This window comes from Osmerus eperlanus, chromosome 21 (assembly GCF_963692335.1).
Source record: "Osmerus eperlanus chromosome 21, fOsmEpe2.1, whole genome shotgun sequence".
Lineage (NCBI taxonomy): Eukaryota > Metazoa > Chordata > Actinopteri > Osmeriformes > Osmeridae > Osmerus > Osmerus eperlanus.
In genome coordinates this window covers 12,102,796-12,126,307 of record NC_085038.1, presented here as the reverse complement: position 1 = coordinate 12,126,307, position 23,512 = coordinate 12,102,796, and the positions used below count along the sequence as shown (strand labels likewise).

Here is a 23,512-nt window from a genome sequence, read left to right as displayed (position 1 = left end):
ATGTCGGCTCAAGGCTACGGTGCCTGAACCAAGTTTAGATTCATTAACCCTAAACCAACAGGTTTATCAAACCCTTAATACATGTTTTGATTGGTAAATATTTCTAACCATCATCAATGACTGCAAATAAAAAGACATATTAAAAGAAAAACAGGAAAAATGGCAACAGCTCAAACACTTTTTTTTTTTTACTGTAACTGTATTGCTTTAATGTTTTTTTTTCTCCTTAGGAACAGGTAAGCCATGACAATATAATGCAAATGATGAAAACAAAAAATTATGAGAGCCTTGTGTACATCTCTAGCTAGCATTCACACATTCAGTCTTTTCTGCACAAGGCCTCAAACTCTTCCGCCACACAAACAAACACATTGATAACTATTCACCTAACGCCAACAGACCTAATGTGGTATCGCAAGTTTAAAGTATGAATGACATCTTTTTAAAATGTTATCTCTAATGATTTGTTGTTTTTTCATATGATCATGTTTTAACAGACTCAGATATGGATACCAAAACAATATTGTTTAAAAAATCTTGAACAACACTATGACCAATAATATTGCATTGGACCTCTTGGCGACAGGTAGAATGGTACCATACATTCCTTATCCTTTGCTTTTGACACTGACAACTGAGATAATGTAGTTTAAAACATGAAAGATTGTATGAAACATACATTCAAAAAGAATAAATAAGAGAATAAATAATGATGTGAGGGATTTAATATACAGCTTTGGGACTTGGCTAAACAAAGATGGTACAATGGAACTTCAATAATTACTGAAAGAACTGGAATAATATGAATCAATGGAAATGTAACTTTCACTTCTGACATTCAATGAAATCAAAGTTGATATGTTCATATGTTTGTATTGTTTTGCTGTTGTTGGTAATGTGATATTCCACGTGCATGTAGGTAAGTGCTTTTTACTTCTATTTTTGGGGTAAGACGTGGTTGTTATGGAAATTACAAGGACATTTGTCAGTAATTGCAACGTGTTTGACACAAGTTGTCGATCTGCATAAGTACCAATGAAAAGCAAGTGACAAATAACAGACAAATGACCCCAACTGAGATATTTTGGCTTCATATGGCAAAGTTCATGATAAAAGCAAAACCTGTGGACAGTATAGATGTGCTTGGATCTTTGGCAAATAATAATATTATCATAACGGATGCATACCATTGCTTACATATTGCATTTAAGGTTGGCTTCCAGTCCAGTCATCCTCATGCTTCCCATACAAACCTGCATCTGAAACCTTATCAAACAGCTGCCCCCAGATCTACAGACATCAGTTACGCAAAGTCAACAAAATTGGTGCACTGTTTTTAGACAGCAACGTTTTAAACAGCAACGTTTTAAAACAAACCCTTGCATTTTGTCGTTGAGAGCTAAGCTGTCCATGCACTTGTCCTGTAAGAGTCCTCTGGGTCTGTCCCATACCCACACATGCCCTACAACATCGCTCTCAGAGAACACAAAGACAAAACAAAACATGGAGATCTGAATAAAGAGACACGGACACAGTAATGTACACCATGTATATTCAGACGCCTTTCAAAGCCTTTCTGACTTTGAAATCATTAGCCAAAATAAGTATATCTTTTTTCTCAACCCTTTAAGTAAATCTACTCTATGTAGACTGTACAATATATGTATATATGACTTGTAACCATGAGGGAACTAAGCAACAAAAATAAATACTTTTTCGCTATGTCACCTTTCAAAGTAGTTTATCTATATACATTTAACAATATCGTTTTTTTTCTCTAGCTTATGGAGGACAGTGAACGTTTGTTTGTGTGTGTAACTAGCAGGCCTTTTCACACAGTGTGGAAACGTCTAGGTTATTTTTTTCTTCCATTTTTTCGGCTACAGGTATCTAAATGCAAATCAGAGAAAAATGTTGATCCACCGTTGGGTTTGAAAAACAAAAACAAAGACTTTCCTTGATACAGTGAAAGGTAACCCTGGTTCAAGATGGGATAAAAGGGAGTAGAAATATTGCATCTCATCACCGGGTAACTACGTCAACAATGAGTTGTCTACCAGTTCTTCTTTTTAGAACTCAGAGAAGAGTACAAAAATTTAGTTTTCATGCAGTCTTTCACAAGTCAAACAACCTCTAACGCCCCCCCCCCATATGTCTAAAGGGGGTTCAAATCGTCTTCATTGCACACAGCATAGAATAGAGTCTTGGTGATGTTGAACATAGCTTAGAGGGAGGGAGGGGTGCACTGGGACTAAAACATGCAGGACAGTGCATAGGCTCAGGCCTCAGGACCTGTCCCTGGGTGTCTCAGTGTGTTCAGTAGCAGTTGCAGTGTGAGAGTAGCCAGTCCAGCAAGCAGGAGTTGAAGGATCAGTCCCTGGGAGGAATGGCCCGACAGCTACCCCTAGTGGACAGGAGGTTTCAGCATAATGCAGAGCAAAGCCAGATCCAGGAAGCACAAGTGAAAACAGCAGAATACCCACATGACCTCCCCCGCATTCCACGGGCAAGATGAATCCATTTCCACCAGATCAGATAAATAGAATCAATGAGTTCGGGGATTGACTGGTCATCCCTGGACCTCAGACAGGAAATCTCTCTGGCTTAGTTGGACCACAGTGCGGTGTTCGATGAGTTTGGTCTGCTATGTGAAGTTGAGCCCTTAACAACATACACCAGGCCTAGAAATGTCCACTTGAGGGTTCACTAATGACTTTTGTAGAGGGTTTAAGGACCAAGCTTAAAGATCGAGCTAACATGCAAAATGTCATTAAATACTCTTTTGTAATGAGCCATAGAGGCCAACTTTTTTTCTGAAGACAGAAGAGTTTACGAAGCATTCTTTCTTTTTTTGATAGCTTTTGTTCTTTTTTTGTTTTGTTTCTCAAAGAACCATCTATTCAAAAAGAAGAAAAGAAAAAAAACATAAAATGGCTTAAATTGACCATCTGATAATTATTTGTTCTGAGTGCTACCTTTGGTTAAATCAATCCAAAAAACCTGAAAAATGTCAGTGTACTTTTCCTCTCACTGAACGGTGCATTTCCTTTAGTCCTTAATGAGCTAACAGCCTCTTCTTCAAGTTGTTCTGTTGGGGAAAGAAGTTCCCTCCGTCTCCTCAGTTCATCATCTTACAAATCCACCCCACACATCCTCAGCCGCCATCTTGAAACATCTCCAAGTCCTTCAGACATTAAATAAACATCTTCGAAGTAAATAATTTGAAAAAGATCAACCGACAACAAAAGAGGAGGGAAATAATTATCAAACACAATTGAATGAAAGTTAAATAAATGTGAAAAAATTGCATCCTCCCCCCAAAAAAAGACAAAAAGAAGAAAAGCCTTAAAAAAGGAAAAATATCTAAATGGCTGCCGGCGGGTTTAGATGGGAGATGGGTTTCATCGCCTCATCACCTTGGAGACAAAACTGACAATGGCGGAGGCGGGCTGGTCAGGATCGAGCTCTGCAAACAGGTGGCTGACGTTGTCTGTTGTGCTGCCCTGCTTCCTCGCCACAAACCCAAAAAGCCTTGAGGAGGGAGGGAGGGAGGGAGGGAGGAGAGGGAGGAGTGGAGGAAAAAGACAAGAAAAAGCCAGGGATGACAAATATGACCCATAATGAATTGTTTTACTGATTCATTTTTTTATTATTCGACTACTGATCACCAGATCAGACAACCCTTCGGAAGGATCAGTTAACCTACAGTACACAAAGAGCCCCGTCGACACTTTCCTTATCTGGACATCACTGATGTATATTTAGACATGAAACATGCCAGAACATGGGAGACTTACTTTACAGATTCTCTTGTCTCCTGGCCCCACCTGAGGATAAAAAGCAGTAGCATCAGATTTGCACTAAAGCTTGTTATGGCGTGATGGACCACATAGTAGCCACACCTAGTAAGCTAACAGCAAGTAAAGATGATACAAAAAATGACGTAGTAATACAATCATTATTGCATGTTTTCCATCTTTCCAACAAGCATATGAGATAAAACCATTTCAGTAACGCCAAATTATGCAATCATAATTTCAAATGCAAACGAACTGTCATCATCAAGTGGAAAGACAACATAGAAACTACAGTAAAGCATATTTTTAAACATACTTCCTGTTCTGGGGGTCGATGTCGCAGTAGGTAACTGTGCTGATAGGGTAGTGCCGTCTGAAGAAGATCCTAACGTGATAATAACAAGGCATTCAGCATTGATTCTCTCCCTTTGAAAAACGGCAATTTCGACAATGTGCCTACAATTGGTGTGGCTGTGCGGGGCTGTCTATGTGTGTGTACAGTATGTGTGTGCGTGTACTCACTTTCTCTGACTGTCAGTGAGGGTGATGCCCTGTGAGGACACTTTGAAGTGGACGGTGGTTGCTGTAGGCAACGGGTCGGAGGCCAGCGTTTGGCTGATGGCCTTGGCCACAGCCTGAGGGCCCGTCAGAGACTCCATGTCCACCGAGTTAATGTAGAGAACGTTGCATGCTGGGAAAACAGGTGGACAGATAAATATTCTGCATGCTGTATGCTTTTGACGTCTTCGTATTACACAAGTCAAAGAGGGTTGAATCAACAATTACAATGAGGATTCATTTCTGGGCATGAAGTCTTTTCATCGAATCAAAGAATGACTGTGGGAGCTGCCAAGGCTCAATGCCATGCATGATGTTATTATTAACAATTCCTCGTGCAGGGAAGCTTGAGAATGAGTACCATGTGACAAAATTAAAGAGATGCGCTGGGGTATGCAAATCTCTGTTAAGAGATTATCAAGAGATTATCAGGGTCTAGTGGAGGTACTTTCAGTAGAAAGTAAAAGCTCTTCATCCAAACTCTAGTATGTGGCCAAGGCAGGCATGCCATTTACAACCCTGGCTGATGAGCGCTGTAAGGAGTGTCCTATCAGCAGCCAACTGTGGTCAGTCAGGAGCTCATGCAGTAAAGGGTTCAAGGTCAAGAGGTCAACGTGTAACCTCTGTATTTACCATGAGCTTCCTCTGGGGGCTTCTGGGATACTGGAACATAAGAAATGTGAAGAAAATAAACAGACTGATGGATGGATGGATGGATAGATGATTGGGGTGCTGCACTGCAGGTCTGAGTGTTGAAGAGAGATACAGTGAATAGCTACTCTCTGTAGGTCTGACTGAATACCACTGCTGTCTGGGAGGAAGACTAGGCAACTGGCTGACTGGATGTGATTGGAAGCGGTTTGGAAAGATGTTTGGCTGATTGGTAGATGGGGGAGTCCTTACCTGCTCCCTGCTGCAGGAGTTCAGCCACAGAGTCAGTGGGCGTGGCCAACTCCAGGGCCTCCTCGTTCGGATCTGTGAGTGACAGACGGCACAGCCAATTACAAAAGGTCCTAGTCACACAATGCCCTCGGCAAGACTCAAACAGTAGAAAGAGGAGAAAAGGAGGTACACTGTCAAACTTTGATTGAGGAATGGAAGGTGAGATACGGTAGGGATGGAGAGAAGGAAACAGGGAAGGGCTGAAGGCTGTTCACTGGGATCAGAAAGGATTGACAGTGGCTCCCAGTCACAAGAAGGGACTAATATCTGTGTTTCTGGTGACATTGAGATGAATAATGGTGTCAAAAAGTATTACTTCAGACTCAAAGACAGCTGGGGTCGTTTTTCAACTTTGGGCCTCAAGTACAGTTGCTTGAGAACATTCTGCATCAAAGGCTGGGGAGTAATTGTGTGGAAGGAGGAGGGGGTGACGAGGGGGAGGGGGTTTTCTGCCGGCAGACAGGGGAGGCTAGTGACGGCTAACGTTACACTAGCTGAGCATAGCCAGAGGTTTGAACAGTGAAAAGGCTAGTGTGGGGTTTTCCACAATGTTTTAGAGGATGTTCTAAAATAATGTGCTACTTACATAGATGTTGGGGCAGGCTTTGCTTTACTGTTATCTATGTTGTTAAGCAAGTGTTTGAAAGTTAAGAATACAGGACCTTGTTATTCTTTCTTTTGTCTCTTGGCATTTTACTTTGCACTGAGCTAGATATACTCTTAATAAGCTTTTTGCTGAGCTGATGAATGAAAACCTTTATTGCCCCGAGGGGAATTTGTTCTGCACCAAGAGCTTGAAAACAAAGATACACTCAACACTGCATGTAAACATAACTAACTGCTAAACGATATTCTTTTACAAGCAATGTCACAGAGGGCTTCACATACTGCCTCAGCCAACCTAAACCCTCAATGGATCAAAAACCCTTTTGATTCCATTATCTTCAACACCAGAGAGATAGGGCGTGAAGGAGAGAAGGATGGAAGGATACATGAACAGATAGAGGGAGAGCTGACCTTTGGTGGGTATCATCAGCTTGCAGGGCAGAGCCAGAGGAGTCATAGAGTGTTGGTACACCAGGGCAGACAGGCATCCTGCACACACACACACACACACACACACACACACACACACACACACACACACACACACACACACACACACAAATACATACAGATTATCGAAAAACTTGCACTTACACAAAAACAAGGTAGATGACACCAGTTAGGCTCAGTACAGTGCTAGTTACTGTGGATTCTACTCACCGAAGTAGGGTTCGTTGGGGCAGCCCTTCAGACGAACACCTTTGGCACTCGTCTCAATCAGGAAGTGCCTCACCAGCTCGTTCGTAATGTCGCCAACTGGCCCAGGAAGCAACGAAAGTGAACATCATTGAACATTCACATATCGAGTAGAAGGCTGAGGTGTGTGAAGGTAGATGTGTGTTGGGCTAAAACGGTGTGTGTGTGTGTGTGTTACCTTTCTTGTTCTGCTGCACGGTGGGAGGGGGGCAGGCCACCTTCATGGCCAGGCCGTAGGCCCCTCTGAACGAGTGGCTGTCTCTGATAACAAACGCCCCTGGCTCACGGTCCTTCAGCACACTGATAGCTGAGGGGAGGAAAGGAAGACAAAATATACTGAGTATATTATGTTATTATTATGCTCCTTCCTTCCTTCCCCCCCTCTCACCTTCCTCCTCCCATAACCCTGACTTCTCCTATCATATCCTATCTTTCCCCTTTCCTCTCCCCATCCTCTTCTCCTCACCACTTCCTCCTCCCTTTTTGGCTCTCTCCTCCCTCCTCTCCACAAACTCTTCCTCCGCCCCTGTCCTCATTCCTTCACCTTCTTCCTTCCCTCTTCCTCCTCCCCTCTCCTCTCTCCTCACCCCTTCCTCCTCCCCTTTCCACTCTCCCCCTCCTCTTCTCATTTCCCCCTTCCTCTTCTCCTCTAACCATCCTCTTCCTCACCTCTCTTCCTCCCCTGTCCCCTCTCCTCGTCCTCCTCCCCTCTCACCTTGTTCTCTTGAGATGTCAGGCTTGTACCAGAACTTTGAGGTGTCCTGAACAAACTTCACGTTCATCTTGATGTCTGGGTAGCCGTCTGCTAAGGGACACACAGGCAGAACACACACTGGTCACAGCCTCTGACGAGACACACATCACGCCTGCTTCAGGGGCTGTCGCAAATGCACACCAGCTGAGAACAACGTCTCGACTGGGACGAGAACTCTCGTTACAGGAAATAGCTAGGGCCTGTGTCTCACCATAGATGGAGAACTTTGAGAGGTCTGGCAGGGTGTGCGAGCCGCTCACACTGGGCGTGCTGCCCCCGCTGGCTGGAGCAGATGTCGCAGCCTTCCCCTCCAGCGAACCGTACGATATGCCACCGTTGGGTCCGTCCCGGTCGCCGCTGGGCATGCGCCTCTTCTCGGGGAGCACCGGCTGCGGCGACACTGGGAAAGAGGGGGTGGGGGGCGCCCCCTGTCTGTCGTCAGGGGTGCTGCTCCCGCTCCCCATCCCGTGGCGGCCCATCAGGGGACTGGGCGGGACAGGCGCTGCACTTTTGTGGCTCCTGCCAAAAAGAGGGCTGCCAGGGATGCCGCCTCTGCTCCCATTGGCTGGAGCGGCGTGCCGGGCTAGGGCCGGGCTCGTCTGATTGGCCAGGCGGCGCTGGAGGGCGGGGCTAGGGGGGGTGTTGGTGGCGACAGTGCGGTGGAGGGTGTTGGGGCTGCCGGGGACTGTGTGGACCCCCATGATGTTGACCTGTGACCCCTCGGGGGAAGGGGGGCGTTGGTGGTAGGGGGGACCCGAGTCGGGGGCATTCTGGACTCTGGGTGGGGAGTGTTAGACAGAATCATACATGGGACCAATAGGAAACCCTTGTCTCATACTTTAGAATAAGTGGGCGAGGGAGACAGAGAGAGAGAGAAAGAGAGAGGGTGGGGGGAGGGGGAGAGTTAAAGGTAGTGAGAGACAGAGAAAGAGGGAGAGAAAAGTAGACTAAGAGACAGAAAGAAAGATAGAAAGAAAGAAAGAGAGGACCTCGCTAGAGATAGAGGAATATCGTGAGAATGAGAGAGACTTCAGACTTAAATCCAGTGTTGGACTCACCTGTCTGGACTCCTGGAGGAGAGGGGGTTGAAAGAGTGTGCACGGCCATCTGAGGAACACACATACACACACACACACACACATAGTTAGTACCTTGACGACAGCAAATTATAGATGGCTCCCATACGGTGTAAACAAACATGTTATGCTCATATAAGGCTGTAGGCTGTACCTCAAAGACTGTAACACAAAGACTGTATCCCAAAGGCTAACGTGATGAGAAAGACAGGGGGAATAACAAAGAGGTGTGTGTGTGTCGAGGGGGGGGGGGTTGCTATAGAAATGGCCTTACCTTGCTCGCTGTCACTCACAGATTCAGAGTCTGACAGCGGAGAGAGAGCGGGGGATAGAGAGAGGTGGAAAGGAGTGAGTGGATGAGAAAGAAGAAGAGAGAAGGAAACCAGTGAATGCAAAGCAAGAGATCGATAAGGGTTGGGTGGGTGGGGGGGGGGGGCCTATCATTTGTGTGGGTGTGATTGATGCATGATGTGTGTGTGTCTACGGACCTGATGCACCATGGAGCATTTCTGTCAGGTTGTGTGGCTTCAGTCCCAATGTTGAGAGGGGAGTTCGGACCAAGCCAGGGGGAGACCTCGCTACAGGTGGACAAACAAAGAGAGATTGAGAGAGAGAGAGAGAAAAAATACAGAGATAGATAGACATGACTATTAACCTTAACCTAAGTAGCATAACAGACTTACAAGTAACAGCACAGACTCAGTAACATACTATACGCACTAAACACACACACACACACACTACAAATTATCCAACACACACACACACGCACACACACACACACACACACACACACACACACACACAGACAGCTTAGAGCACATGTTTAACACTACACCATAACATCAGCAGCAGGTAACAGAGATGAACATGATGACATCATTACCCCCTGGTCATGCAGGGCTAGGACAGGGACATGCAGCACAAACATTCACTACTGATCTCCTACTCTGGGAGAGATGGAGTGGGGGGAGAGAGAGGGAGGAAGTGGGGAGAGAGAGAGAGAGAGGGAGTGGAGAGAGAGACAGGGAGAATGTGCAGAGAGATGAGTGAAGTGGGGAGAGAGATGGAGGGAGTGGAGAAAGAGAGAGAGAGAGAGAGAGAGAGAGAACACAAGAGGGAGGTATAGAGGGAGAGGGAAACCCCACTCCGTGATGTCATACAGCCGGAGTCAGTGTCAGAGAGAGAAAGACAGCATGACCATGGTAATCCCAGCAGGGTTGGGGGCCTTTAAAGGAAAAATACATTCAAATCCAAACAAAAACAAACAAAGAATCCCCATGAATTCTTTGTTTGTCTGCGAGGCAGGCTAGCAGTGCTAAAGGCAAGGCGGGCGTGGGGGGTAGATGTAGGGGTGTTTGAGAGGCAGTAAGAGAGTGGGGGTGGGCATGTTCTTACCAGCCTGACAGACTGAATGCCACAATGACGATTCCTTCCTTCCTTCACTCACCAGCCTGCCCCTCTCTACACAAGGTCAACCAACTGGCCCAACTGGAACCCACAAACGATCAACCCTCAGCTGAGAACAACCAATCTCATGAGGTCTAGCAAACGGATGTCAATCGTCAATGTCAATCAGACAATGCTGATTGGACAGTCCGTGAGGTACACTTGGGCCCCCACTCTGGTCTACAGGAGAGAGAGGCTGATGGGTGGAGTACAACAGGATGTGGTCAGAACAGGCAAGCTTTCCAGGTCAGGCGCTTACTGCCAGCACAGCGTGTTTGTTCACCTCCGGCACAGGAGAGGGGAGGGGGGGGGGGGTGGGCAGGGGGGAGGGGGGGAGGTGGGACGGGGGACGGGCAGGGGACGGGGGGACAGGCGGGCGTGCGACTGGTGTTCCTCAAAGACATCGTCGACAACCCTACAGAGAGCAGCATCCAACACACCAGTCTGCTCACCCTGTGTGTGTCTATGGAGTGCGTGTGCCCATGTGTGTGTTTAAGTGTGTGCAGCACGTGTATGTTTTCATGTGTGTGCATGAGTGTCTGTACGTGTGTGCGTACGTGTGTGTGTGTTTGAGTGTGTGAGAGATGCAGCAGTGTGTGGATTCGTTCTGAACAGGGCTGGAACAATGTCTTTGATTCCAGGCAAGCCATGATCAATCTATCGCCATGATGAGTGAAGTACTTCTGAGGTCTTACTTGACGTTATAAATTACATAAAATACAGTGCGGTTTAAATGAATCTAGGTTCCATTGAGTTTGTCTTGGATTAAAACTCGTAGATAAAACTGAATTCATGCTGGTTAACAGACTTCATGACTTCTGCAAAGAGAAAGGAAGATATTGTTTGGTTACTTTAGGAAACCCACCACCAAATTCGACCAGACGAAAAATCGGCACCAGACGTTTGACAGATTGGCAGCTACATTCGGTGGCTGTATCCCAAGAATCACTCGTTCAAACAAACCAAGGCTTTCAAAGAAAGGAATGGTTGCTCAAAATGCCATAAAAACCCAGACGTCAGATCCAGAGACTTCAAACAAGAGCCAACCGAGAAACCAACGTTTTTAGGTCGCGTCTACGGTTGTGGCCAGTGGCGCCCTCTGTCTGCGGGGAGGTGAACTTACACATGTTGGAGTAGGGGGTCTGGGGGGACACGGGGAAGGCAGGGGTCAGGGGGTAGGCCTCACCACCACTGCCGAAGGTGGGGCTAACGGCGCCACCGTCAGCATCATCATCCTCATACGCCTCCCGGTAACTGTGCATGGGGCCCTGGAGGGAGGGGAGAGCACACACACGCGGACGGACAGACACGGACAGACGCACGCGGACAAACACACACACACATGGACAGACAGACACAGGCAGACAGACACACACACACACACACACACACACAAACACAGATATCAACACACATGGACAGACACACACATCAACAGACACACATGGGTGGACGCACACACACACACACACACACATTGACAATAAACACATAGAGATTGAAATGTGGACACAGACACACACAGCACAGCACAGACAAACACACAAAAGTTACTACCACTGCTACTTCACAAAGGGAAACAATGAACAATCCAAGGAGTGAAACACCAGTATGATCCTGTTCACACAGCGCCTGGGTTAAATACATATCAAACAGGGATGAGTTTAATATGACTCTGTTTATCACTTTCCAAAGGGTAACCCAAATCAAGTGCACCCAAAGCATAAGACAAGATAGTATTAAACCCAGGTCTGTGAGCAGAAAGCACTTAATCTACCTCTCTGGGTCGTCCTCCCGGGTTGAGGGAGATGGCGTCGGCAAAGTTAGGAGAGCGCGTCGGTGCCCCGATGTGGCCCGGAGAGTCGTCGTGTCCGCTGCTCTGGTACTGGCCCTCGCTGGTGGTCCGACGCCTCGCCGTCTCCTGGGCCTCCTCCGGGGTCATCCCTCGGGAACGCATCCCTGGAAAGCCACACATAGGGAGTCAGGAGGGGGGAGGTCTGGGGTTATCCCTACTTCATGGATAATAATATGTGTGGCTTAGTGAGGTCCCCCGTGAATGAACACAAGCCGCAAAATGGATTCATCACCTTTCGAACTGTGAGTGACAGGGTTGAATGTGGTGGGAAAGAAGAGACGCTGAAAGAAAAGAAGAAAGACAGAAAGAAAGAAAGAAAGAGAGAGATTGTATAAGAGGATAAATGGGGGGGAAGTGAAGGACACAGAAAGAGGGAAACAGGAGAAGAGAAGACAAAGCGAGAGAGAGAGAGAGAGAGAGATAGAGAGAGAGGGGGAGAGAGAGAGATAGAGAGGGAGAGGGAGAGAGAGAGAGAGAGAGAGAGAGAGAGAGAGAGAGAGAGAGAGAGAGAGAGAGAGAGAGAGAGAGGGAGAGGGAGAGGGAGAGGGAGAGGGAGAGATAGAGATAGAGATAGAGATAGAGATAGAGATAGAGGGAGAGGGAGAGGGAGAGGGAGAGGAGAGAGAGAGAGAGAGAGAGAGAGAGAGAGAGAGAGAGAGAGAGAGAGAGAGAGAGAGAGAGAGAGAGAGAGAGAGAGAGAGAGAGAGAGAGAGAGGGGGGGGAGACAAACCAGAAAAGGAATAGGAGCGATGGCGGTCAGACTGTTGAGGGCTCATGCTTGCACTGATGCCACGGATGCGGGCGTTGTACTCTGCCAGGGTGAGGGCGGGCGATGGGCAGTGAGAGGAGGTGGAGGACGTGGAGGAGGAAGTGGAAGGGGAGGTGGAGGAGGTGGAGCAGAGGGTTGGAGGAGCAGTCCACAGAGAATAGACAAATGGATGGACAGAACCAAAACAAACAGAAAGACAGGAAAGAAAGAGAAACGAGTCAGGGAAAGAGAGATAGTCGTGCTCTGTGAGGACTAACGTCGCAGTCCTACGGTATCTGCTGTCCGACGACGCACATTATGTTTGATTATGTTAGATGTTTTAGAGAACTATGAAGCTAACCTGTATGAACAGAGCCAAAACGTCACTGTAAAATGCCTCTAAGAATGCTTTTACTGCAAGACAAGCAAGCGGCTGTTACAAAGCATATCCACTGAGGGGCGATAGAGAGATTTACATGTCCTGGTGGGTTTGAATGCAGAAAATGTCTGGTAGCTGGGTAATCTATTCTTACACTCTCCTCTGCTCTCTTGTCCTCTCATTTACTTTCCGCTCCTCTCCTGTTCTCTCCGATTCCATCCTCTCGCCTTCCCTCTTCTACCTCTTAAAATTAAAGGCTAGTTGAAATGGATTCCTATTTAATGTTGTCACTTGACAATAGACGAGTCGAAAAAAAAAGTCGAAGAGAAATACTTTTGAAGAAATCGGTCGATTTTCTGTGAATATAAGAAGGAACTTGACTCATGCTTGAAATGCATAACTTGAGTGAAACACTCTACTTGTGGGTGATAGGTCAGTTTTTCCTTACCGGCGATCCTTTGGGCCACTAGCCCCTCCAGGTTGAGTTCCTCCTCAGGCTCCGCCTCCTTGGGAACGGGGGAGGTGGAGGAGGGATCCTTGGGCTGGGGGGTGATGGGGGGCAGGGGGGAGGAGGAGGTGCTGTAGCCAGGGTAAGGGGAGCATTCCTGGGGGTCCGGGGAGCGGGACAGGCCCCCCCCAGCAGGGTAGGAGGTGAGGGGCCTGAGCTGGACCTGGCCGGGGGAGGTGGGGGAAGGCTCAGTGGGGTAGTGGGGGCCGGCAGAGCGGTAACCAGTGTGAGGCTGGCTGTGGTAGGGTTCCGGGGTGTGCGTGGCGGTGTGATACGCCAGATGGGCCTTCTGGGAGTTGTAAGACCCGGGCGACTCCATGACGGGGCTCTGGACAGGTGAGGTGGACACCCTCCCGAGTGACCGGAGGGGCTGGCCGAAGGCGTTGTTGTACCCGTGGATGGCGTGGTCGGCCTGGTACGACGGCCGGGCCAGCGTCTGGGAGAAGGGGCCGTGGGAAGCGCCCACGCTGTTCTCGCCAGAGGGGGCGCTGTAGGACTTGGACATCTGGGCGTTGGCAGGATCCAGGTCCAGCATCAGCATGTTGAGCGCCTCTATGGACTGCTCGATGTCCCTCTGGGAGGCCGAGGAGGCCGGGAAGAGGGGAAGGCTGTGGGTGCTCTGCAGGGGGGGGCCAAAAGGGTCGTCTGGCAGGCTGTATTGGTGCCAGGTGTTCAGCCCCCTCTGGACCGCCTCTCTACTGCTGGTGCTCCTCTCAGGGGCGCGGGGCATCAGTTTGGACCCCGGTTCTGGGGTGCCGGCGTCGGTAGGGGGAACCCCGAACGACTGAGACCGGTACATCCCCTCTCCGTTCTGGTAGCTGTTATAGTCTCCCGGGGGAGAGGAGGAGTCCATGATGAGCTCCTGGGCCGAGGACGACGTCCGTACTCTGTGAACCGGCATCTCGGCGGCGCGGCCGTGCACCTTCTCTCCCAGGACGGCCCTGGTCAGGCACGGCCTGTCGCTCTGCACGGCCCCGGACGTCTCGGATTGGTAGTAGAGCTCCCCGGGCGTGGCCTGCCCCTCGAGCGAGGAGAGCGTGCCGAGGCTTTCGACGCTGTTGCCCTCCTGGCTGATGGGCAGCTCGTCGTCCAAGATGTCCGTCTCCCGTTCCTCCGCGGAGGGGGCGGCGATCAGGCGCGCGTGACCCCCGTTGACGTGCACCTGCGCTGGGACGAGGTGGCGGACACCTCCCCCTGGGCTGGTGGTCCGGTAGGTCTGGCTTTGAAGCACGGAAGGGGCTTCCAGGCCGCTCAGCAGCTGGTCCAACTCTTTCTTCTCCTGGGGACTGAGAGGAGGGTGACCAGGGAGGTGGATGTGGTTGTGGTTGTGGTTCACCCCGCCGTGCAGGGACTGGCTGTGGTCATCGGTGCGGTCGGTCTTGATGGAAGCGGTCGAGTTCCCAGAGTCGCTGCTCACCGAAAGGGCGTGGTCGACTGCGGGCAAGGAGGCGTGGCCTACCACGGGAAGGGTGTGGTCTACGTTGGGGTGGGCGTGGTCTTGGTGCTGTAGAGGGGCGTCGGAGCTGGTCAGAGGGTTGTCCAGTACAGGGAGACCGTTGATAGTGACCACACCCTCTAGTGATTCTTTCTTGCGGATGCGGGCATACAGGCTACCATCCAGAGGACCCTGGGTGTGAACCACATCTGGTTGGGAAGATGGAAACAGACAAGAGTGGAGAGAAGAGAGAAAGGTAGAAGAGGAAAGAGGAGAGAAGAGGATGAGACGGTTAGTGCTTTTTGAGTATGAGGTTTACACACACACACACACACACACACGCACACACACACACACACACAGCCCTGGGACTACGCCTGCCTCACACCCAAATCTCCTCAGGCAGAGAGAGTGAGTCAGACATGGAAAACAGCTTCCCATGCTGTGGTCCCATGTCATGAGACAGAGCCCAGCGCTGCATAAACACTGCAGTAGAGAAGACGGCACTCTGTGTGGCATTTGGGGGTGGTGGGGAGGGGGGGAGTGGGGGGGGGGGGGGTTGATCTCACTTTAATACCATCTCTCGGTCAGTTCCACTGCTGTCATTGCGGTGTGTCCCTCAACTTCTACAACTGGTAACCAGTGACAACTCCCCCGTCCTATTAATAGGGCAAATGTGTATGAGTTTGTGTGTGTATGGGAGGGGGGTCACGTTGCGTCAACGGAGCCCCCGTGGGTCTATCCGGCACCGCCTGGAGAACAGCTGGGCGTTGCCGTGACGGGGCGGAGGGAAAGGGCAGCGACAGCAGCTCACATGTGGACATGAGAGAGGTCCGATCTGGAATACTGCACTCTGACACACACTTCTGCCTCACCATGGCAACCACACCACCCCCCAGATAAGGTCATCGCATTTCAAACCAATCATCGAGATATAAATACTGGATTTCCTCCCAAAAAACTGCCATGAGGGTCTCTCTATCTATGTAGATCTTTGTTCCATGGCAACCTTATTTTACTTCCTGTTCTTCACTCCTTTCTGGCACCACATCTAATGTAAACACAACATCAGGAACCCTGCAGATGTTCTACTGTTGGTGACCTATAGAGTGTAGAATCAGATTGAGCCTCAGTACACAGGTGTTTTGGAAGCGATGACTTGAAAGATCATGTTTCGCCTCACAGGTTTGAAAGGCACGGACACACGCACTCACACGTGCACACACGCCGGCTTTTTTTAGAGGATACACCTTCTCGTCGATTTCACAATTTCCACAACTGCTTAGAAGAAAATGGGCTATCCAATCACACCACCAGACTATGAACATAGTCCTCCTGTGAGTGTGTGAGCATGGACGGTCCAAATAGACTGACAGATGGTCAAGAGTTTGAACTAGCTATTTCAGAGCTCATGTAAACAACATGGCACACACACACACAGAGAGAGAGAGGCTAACTAGCACAAACACATTTCTCTTCTTCAACTGTACATCCAGAAAGGCAACAGTTTTTCCTCGACCACAGACAATCCACTTCCCAAACCCCACAGAAGAGGTCTTCCTCTAGAGCTACTCAGGTCAGTCCACAATATCTGAATAATAAAAAAGACCTCACCAACTTCATGGGAAAGCCTTACTTACCTGTCGCTATAACCTTCTCTGTCCTCCTTCAGCTAGTCAACGAGTGATATACTTCTTATACCTCCTCCTACGGTAGGTGAAGGTTGAGGGCTGAACGTTGTCGACACCAGTCCAATGTGGGTGAAGGCCTTGGGTGTCCTAAGTCAGACCTGTTCACCCCTCTCTGTGCTGCCTACTTGGTTGACCCCCCGAGTGCTGTCTCTCTACACCTATCTGAGGCTGGTCTGGCCGGGGTGGGGCCGTACCATTCCCTGGAGGGAGGGGTGAGCAGGCACGCTGGGAACTGACTGGGCTTCCTGGCAAGAGGGGTCCTCCCAAATACACCCACACACAGGCATGACACACAAACCACTCCTACCCTGGATAGGCACAGCCCAGCACTGACTCCGGCTCTATGACATCACGGAGTGGGGTTTCCCTCTCCCTCTATACCTCCCTCTTGCATTTTCTCTCTCTCTCTCTCTCTCTCTCTCTCTCTCTCTCTCTCTCTCTCTCTCTCTCTCTCTCTCTCTCTCTCTCTGTCTCTCTCTCTCTCTCTCTCTCTCTCTTTCTTTAGCTCTCTTCACCTATCCTCCTCCCTCTCTCTCTCACGCATTCTCTCTCACCCCCCTCTCTCCCTCTCTACCTCCCTCAAACACAACGTGGGTGTTGTAGTCCTTCAAACTTCTTAAAATGCTTTGGAAAAAGCTGTGTGTGACAGGATTCAAGCTGACAGGGTCCTTTGTTAGGAACTACCTGGCAACAGAATCAGCGACTCCTGACGTGAAAGGAACAGTCATGAGAGGAACCTAACTTTGGGTCCAAGAGACACTCTGACCCTGCCCTGGTGAACACACAGTGCCTTCTGTGAGTCGATGTCAATTGACCGGCTATATGCAGGACACAAAATACACTTTTTTACCTGGTAGCACTGGTGCTCCCAACAACATTTGGAACACCCATGTTAAGGAGCACCAAAACACAATTTGTATGTAATAGACTTATTTTATTTAAAAACAACACCACCGCTGGGGCTTTACACATCCTGCCGCTAGGGTTTTACATTTGGTGTTCTAATCTAGCTCTCTGTCCCTCCTCCATCCATATCTACACTGAGGCTGAGGCATCGAGCTAGCTAGTTATTTAGCTATCTATCTAGCCATCGCGCTAGTTAGCTCCCTGTCACGTGACAACGGAGCGCAGTGACAAGGTGTGATTGACGGCTAATAACCAATTTAAAATCTGCATTAAAGTTAAGAACGTTAAGATGAAGTTTCGTTGGCTATGTAATGTTGGATAGAACGGTCACTGTATCAGCTCACAGAAAGCACATACAGTGCAGTAGGCTAATTAGCAAGCGTTTTGTAAAGAAATGAAAACAGGTCGCACCATAATGATTATCTGCACTCGCACAAATGCTCCCAAATATATTATGAGGTTGCACAGATACAATTTCGTGAGCATATGCGACTAAAGTGGTCGCAATTTCGAGCCCTGATGTGGATGTGTCACCAGAGGGGCAGTAGCCAATGGACAGACAGTTAATGAGGACACACATCTCCCTCTCCCAGTAGGAAGTGACTCAACTCACTAGCCGTCCATCTCCCATCTGCAGAGCAGGCAGGCAGGCCAGAGGGTCTCTGACTATGCCCAGGAGGAAGTAAGCAGGATTGGAGCTTGGGGAATGGCAGGAACTCTGGAACTAGCGTCACTGGGTCGCGACCTTCACCTTCACCTTTCCCTCCCTCTGGAGACGTGGGTGAGCCAGGGCGCACAGGGCAGGGTACAGGGTACGCACACATGCGGGTGCACAACGAGTACATTCACACATAACACTCATTTTGCACTCTCTCACACACACAAAACCCAGAGAAAAGGAGCTTTAGATGTTTCTGGAGGTTCACGTTATACTCAAAGACACACACACGTGTGTGAACGTAGTGTGTGCGCGTCCGTGTGCGTGGGTGTGTTGGAGTGTGAGCGTGACGTACCTTATGTGCTTGTGTTCGTAATTAGGATATCATATTGGATTGGATAACACTGAAGACACAATGGTTGTTTTTACTCTGATTAGTTTTTGTTGTTTCTTGATGAAGCCTATATATCTCTCACTCGACAGCTCTCTGACCAGCTGAGATATGTTGCTATTGTAGCCAGCTATGAATATGACGGTCACAAATAGCTGGCTGATGTACTCAGCTCTGGTGTGACAGAGGACTTGAATGCCATTCCACTCAGACTACTCTCCAGTGAGGCTGAATTGTGTGTGTGTGTGTGTAGTGTATCAGATAGATATAAACAGGTCTGCTGGTCAGTCTTGGAGAATGTTCCGTGCATTGTTGATTTAATCTCAATAGGCAATGGAAGTGGATGCATCGCAAATTGTGAAATGTCGACCAAAATGGAGAGAGAAGACATGTCGTTACCGAAGACATCTCTTGCGTGTACACACACAGCTCTTCACAATTCACACAACACGCACACACTTTCACACAAAGCACCTGTCCTATTCAAACATTGAAGTGTGAAACACTGACGTGTTCTCAAGCCTCATAGGCAGTGTTCTGGGGTGTGAGTGTGTCCCTGCCTAAAGCCATTTAGACACCAGTAAAACACTCTTGGCTCCAACACCTGTGGTCAATGGTTTGTTATTAATAGACAATAGTTTAGAACCTCAGCTATTGCTGTATCACATTCAGAACTACATAAACTAAAATACCAGCTACAAACTGTAAGATAACAACTACAAACTGTTAGCCCACAGCTATATAAGGTCATGGCTACACCAACTAACATTTACATAAGCAAATTGGTACATCATCTTATCACCTAGTAGATACAGTATCAGTCAAAAGTTTGGACACATTTTCCCATTAAGTCAAAAGTTTTTGACTTTTGACTGGTACTGTACAATAGCTAACAAATGTATCCATCAATGGCTAAAAACAGTAAGCTTACAACTACATACGTGTCACAACAACATAAGCTAATATTAACAGTATATCAGCTAACAGCTAAATCAGCTAACGGCAACATGAACAAACACTTAAAAGCAGCAAGTTTGCATGTGTATGTCTCCTTTTGGTCCCAAAATGCTATGAGTAGTGGAGAAATACAACAGCCACTCATAAAGCTACTGTTCTTAGTAGTAGCTACTATGTATAGGAGAGAAAAGGCATACAGACAGACAGACAGACAGACAGACAGACCGAGAGACACACACATACACGCAATACTCATTAAAGTTCTTTCAAACACGACAGTGGAGGAATTCTGTGTTCAACAGGCCTTGGATTAGGCAGTGTGGCCTCTATGGGCTTCTATGCTGTTTGGGTGATAGGGCTCAAGGCAGTTATGAGATGCATTCTGACCTCATAAAGCCCAACCCACAGCAAACGTACACACAAACAGAAGGGTCTCAAGACCGTTAAAAGATCACACACAGGCACATGCAAATGCTTCTTTCGTATACACACACACACACACACACACACAAACACACATTAACCTATGATATTTAAAGGGGATAGCTGACCTGTGGCCCAGCGTAGTGGTGTGGAGGAATCCGGATGTGTGTGTGTATGTGTGTGTGTGCGTGCGTATGTGTTTGTATGTGTGTATGTGTGCGTGCATGAGTGTATGTGCATGTGAGAATGTGTGTGATTTGACAAAAGTACAGATGTATACAGAAGATAAGAACAAGGTCCTGTAGCTAAGTTGTGGTCATGCGAATTTGTCAATTCGATTGTTCCTTGTGTCTGACCACCAAAATACTGTTAGAACTCTGCACTTTTATAACTTGACCTTCTGCTGTACTCTATTTGCACTATTCGTATGACGTTTTGGATAAAAGTGTCTGTTAACAAAAGAGGATGTACTTCCTACGGCAGCTGAAGAAATTCAACCTGCCGAAGACAATGATGGTGCACTTCTACACAGCCATCATTGAGTCCATCCTCACTTCCTACATCACCATCTGGTACACTGCTGCCACTGCCAAGGACAAGAGCAGACTGCAGCATTTCATTCGCACTGCTGAGAAGGTGATTGGCTGCAATCTGCCTACCCTTGAGGACCTGCACACCTCGAGGACCCTGAGGCAAGCGAGGAAGATTGTGGCCGACTCCTCCCACCCTGGACACACTCTGTTTCAGTGACTCCCCTCTGGCAGAAGGCTGCGGTCCATCAGGACCAAAACCTCACGCCACAAAAACAGTTTCTTCCCATCCATCGCTGGCCTCTTCAACAAGACCAAGGGCTCACACTGACTTTAACACTTTATCTGCACAATGATGGGATGAGAATAATTGGGAGTCAGGTGCTGAGCGGTTAGGGAAGCGGGCTAGTAATCAGAAGGTTGCCAGTTCGATTCCTGGCCGTGCAAAATGACGTTGTGTCCTTGGGCAAGGCACTTCACCCTACTTGCCTCAAGGGGAATGTCCCTGTACTTACTGTAAGTCGCTCTGGATAAGAGCGTCTGCTAAATGACTAAATGTAAATGTAAATGCAATGACACCTTGCCATATTTGCATAATGTTACCCTATTTGTATTTTTTTATATTGTATATTATAGCTATTTTATATTTTATTTTATTCTAAATGTTGACATACTTTAGCCCCGTAGTATTAGTTAGACTTTGTACCTTTCGTATAGTTAGACTTGTACACCACTTATTTAAGATTTCAATTCCTATATGTTGAATGTATGCACCTCCTGCCAAAGTAAATTCCTTGTCTGTGCTAACTTTCATGACGAATAAAACCCTTTCTGATTCAGATTCTGATAAATGGATAAAATGTCGATGTCTAGAGATGAACTGAAGTCAAAGTTTAAATGAGGTACCTTCTGAGGTATAACAACAACCACAGAATGGACCTCTTAATAACTGCACACAGATCAGGTGTTTCTAAATAAAATGGTGGCCCAATGTTGGAATGAGGATGGAGGAGGATATAACGCACGCAAACACACACACACACACCCACACACACACACACACACACACACACACACACACACATATGTAAACAAGCACACACTATAGTAAACACACAAACACATAAACACACGTCTGCAGTACATGTCATCATCTAACTCCAGCCAGACCAGAGGCAGTAATGGAGTATGACACCCACCTTGTCGGCTTTGATATCGTTGTGACGACGGCTAGTCTGCATGCCAACACCGGGTGGGTGGGTTGAATGACTGGCTGTCATAAAGACTCACTGACACGAAAGTGTAAGTGTGTATGTGTGTGTGTCCTGTATGTGTGTGTGTGTGTGTGTGTGTGTGGTAGCCAGTCCCTCAGATGTTGAAAATGTGTCTAGACTACCATATCAGTGACTGCCACAAAGCTAACTGTCATATTGGTGTCTGTCCGTCCATCCATCAGCCCGTCTGTCCGTCTGTTCGGCTATCTGTCCGCCTGTCTATAAGAAGTGGCGTAAGTTTCATATCAGTTACTGTCATAAAGATGGCAGATGTCTGTCATTCTGGGAATATGGAAAGGCATGGTATAGAGGGAACTTATTTCTGGTACTGAGCTATTCCTAAAAAAGAACTGAAAGACATATATTTCCAAATATTTTCAGATTGAGATTCGTCAAAAGCTAGGTATGCAGACAGGAGACTCAACCACAGTGAGACTGAGAGAGAGAGAGAGAGAGAGAGAGAGAGAGAGAGAGAGAGAGAGAGAGAGAGAGAGAGAGAGAGAGAGAGAGAGAGAGAGAGAGAGAGAGAGAGAGAGAGAGAGAAAGAGAGAGCTGGAGAGATAGGCAGACACTGAGCTAGTTAGTAAAACAGACAGACGGACAGACAGACAGACAGACAGAGCTGAAGTCGGAGGCTCAGGGGCTTACTAAGGCTTTGAAGGGTTGGATGTGAACCTGCCGCTGTATCTCACCCTCCTGTCACCATTAGGTCTAACTAGGGGGTCTTTCAATCACAAGCTAGTGGCTACTGCAGCTCCCATTAGTTACTAATCTATACTAGTCGGCGCAGGATTGTAACTGGTTTACACAGGGCAAGGCTAGATGGTCTGTACAGGAACCAGGCGTCTAAAGGCTAGTATTAACATAAGCTACGTCAAGATACACTAGTGTGCCAGAAGGATAATTGTGTACAGCTATGCTGAACTAGTCATGCATGGGGTAGGCTGCAAAATAGGAGCTATCATACATTAGTTTTAGAGACAGTGAAGACTTTGAATGAGGTTTAGTCAAAGTGTACTGTCGTTTGGACAGTACACTAATATTTAGTTAATTTGCATAGGTGATACAATATGCTGAGGTACTATAGCTTGTACAGTGGTATGCTAAGCTAGTTTGATCAAAAGACACCTTGATATGGGTGTAACTATAAAAGTGTTTAGAAGTCCTTCAGTAACTTTCCATGGACCTTGTCTGAGTCGCAATCTCAGTAGAGTCAGCATAAAGAATTTTTTAAACAAGCATAATCTGTGGTCAGGAAACCAAAAATCAAAAAGTAATGATTTCAATGACTTAGTCAATACAGCATAACTCCATTGACTTCAGCAGCATATAGCAAAACATGTATCCTACTCTTTAAAACCAGAGAGAGAAAAAAGAAATGAAATTCATTGAATAGCGACATTCATACTCTCCAATCCCTGAGAAGTTACCAAGCGGGAGATTTAATAGTTGTGGTGCACCATAATTGCAGCCCACTGATAAAACGTTCCACACACAAATTGCTCCCTCAATGATTCACGTTGTACAGTATGACGAGAGAAATCAACAATGATGTTGACATAGAAACGAGGTAAACACCATCTGAACACTGACTGGAATCTATTCGAGGCATCCATTAAAAAATAAAATAAAATAAAAACAGTAAAACTATACATATTGCATACTGTACCTTCTATAAGAAATCACCACAAAGCCATGAGATCCACTCTCCAAACGCAACACACACACACACACTATCTGTTTCCTTGGTAGCTACTGATTATTACATTAGCTAACTTATCCAGAGCTGCAAGGAGTCCAAGCCCCTCATAAATAGACAACAGACAGACAGGATGTAGAAAGAACAGGCTCCGACTCACCAACTTTTAGAGGCTACTAC

General features: G+C 47.5%; 1 protein-coding gene across 1 annotated transcript in view; it reads right to left on the bottom strand.

Moving 5' to 3' along the window:
* Positions 1-537: 537 nt before the first annotated feature.
* LOC134007902 (tensin-1-like) overlaps positions 538-23,512 on the bottom strand; it is a 51,037-nt gene continuing 28,062 nt past the window's right edge. The window contains exons 18-35 of the mRNA XM_062447621.1: positions 13,309-15,012; positions 12,464-12,544; positions 11,656-11,837; positions 11,002-11,146; positions 8,918-9,007; positions 8,704-8,733; positions 8,412-8,460; positions 7,565-8,145; positions 7,315-7,401; positions 6,778-6,906; positions 6,564-6,659; positions 6,315-6,392; positions 5,259-5,330; positions 4,989-5,018; positions 4,320-4,488; positions 4,114-4,182; positions 3,798-3,827; positions 538-3,531 (exon numbers count right to left, since the gene is read on the bottom strand). Coding sequence (XP_062303605.1) covers positions 3,402-3,531; positions 3,798-3,827; positions 4,114-4,182; positions 4,320-4,488; positions 4,989-5,018; positions 5,259-5,330; positions 6,315-6,392; positions 6,564-6,659; positions 6,778-6,906; positions 7,315-7,401; positions 7,565-8,145; positions 8,412-8,460; positions 8,704-8,733; positions 8,918-9,007; positions 11,002-11,146; positions 11,656-11,837; positions 12,464-12,544; positions 13,309-15,012 — 3,752 coding nt within the window. The 3' untranslated portion in view covers positions 538-3,401. The remainder of the gene's footprint in view (positions 3,532-3,797; positions 3,828-4,113; positions 4,183-4,319; positions 4,489-4,988; positions 5,019-5,258; positions 5,331-6,314; positions 6,393-6,563; positions 6,660-6,777; positions 6,907-7,314; positions 7,402-7,564; positions 8,146-8,411; positions 8,461-8,703; positions 8,734-8,917; positions 9,008-11,001; positions 11,147-11,655; positions 11,838-12,463; positions 12,545-13,308; positions 15,013-23,512) is intronic.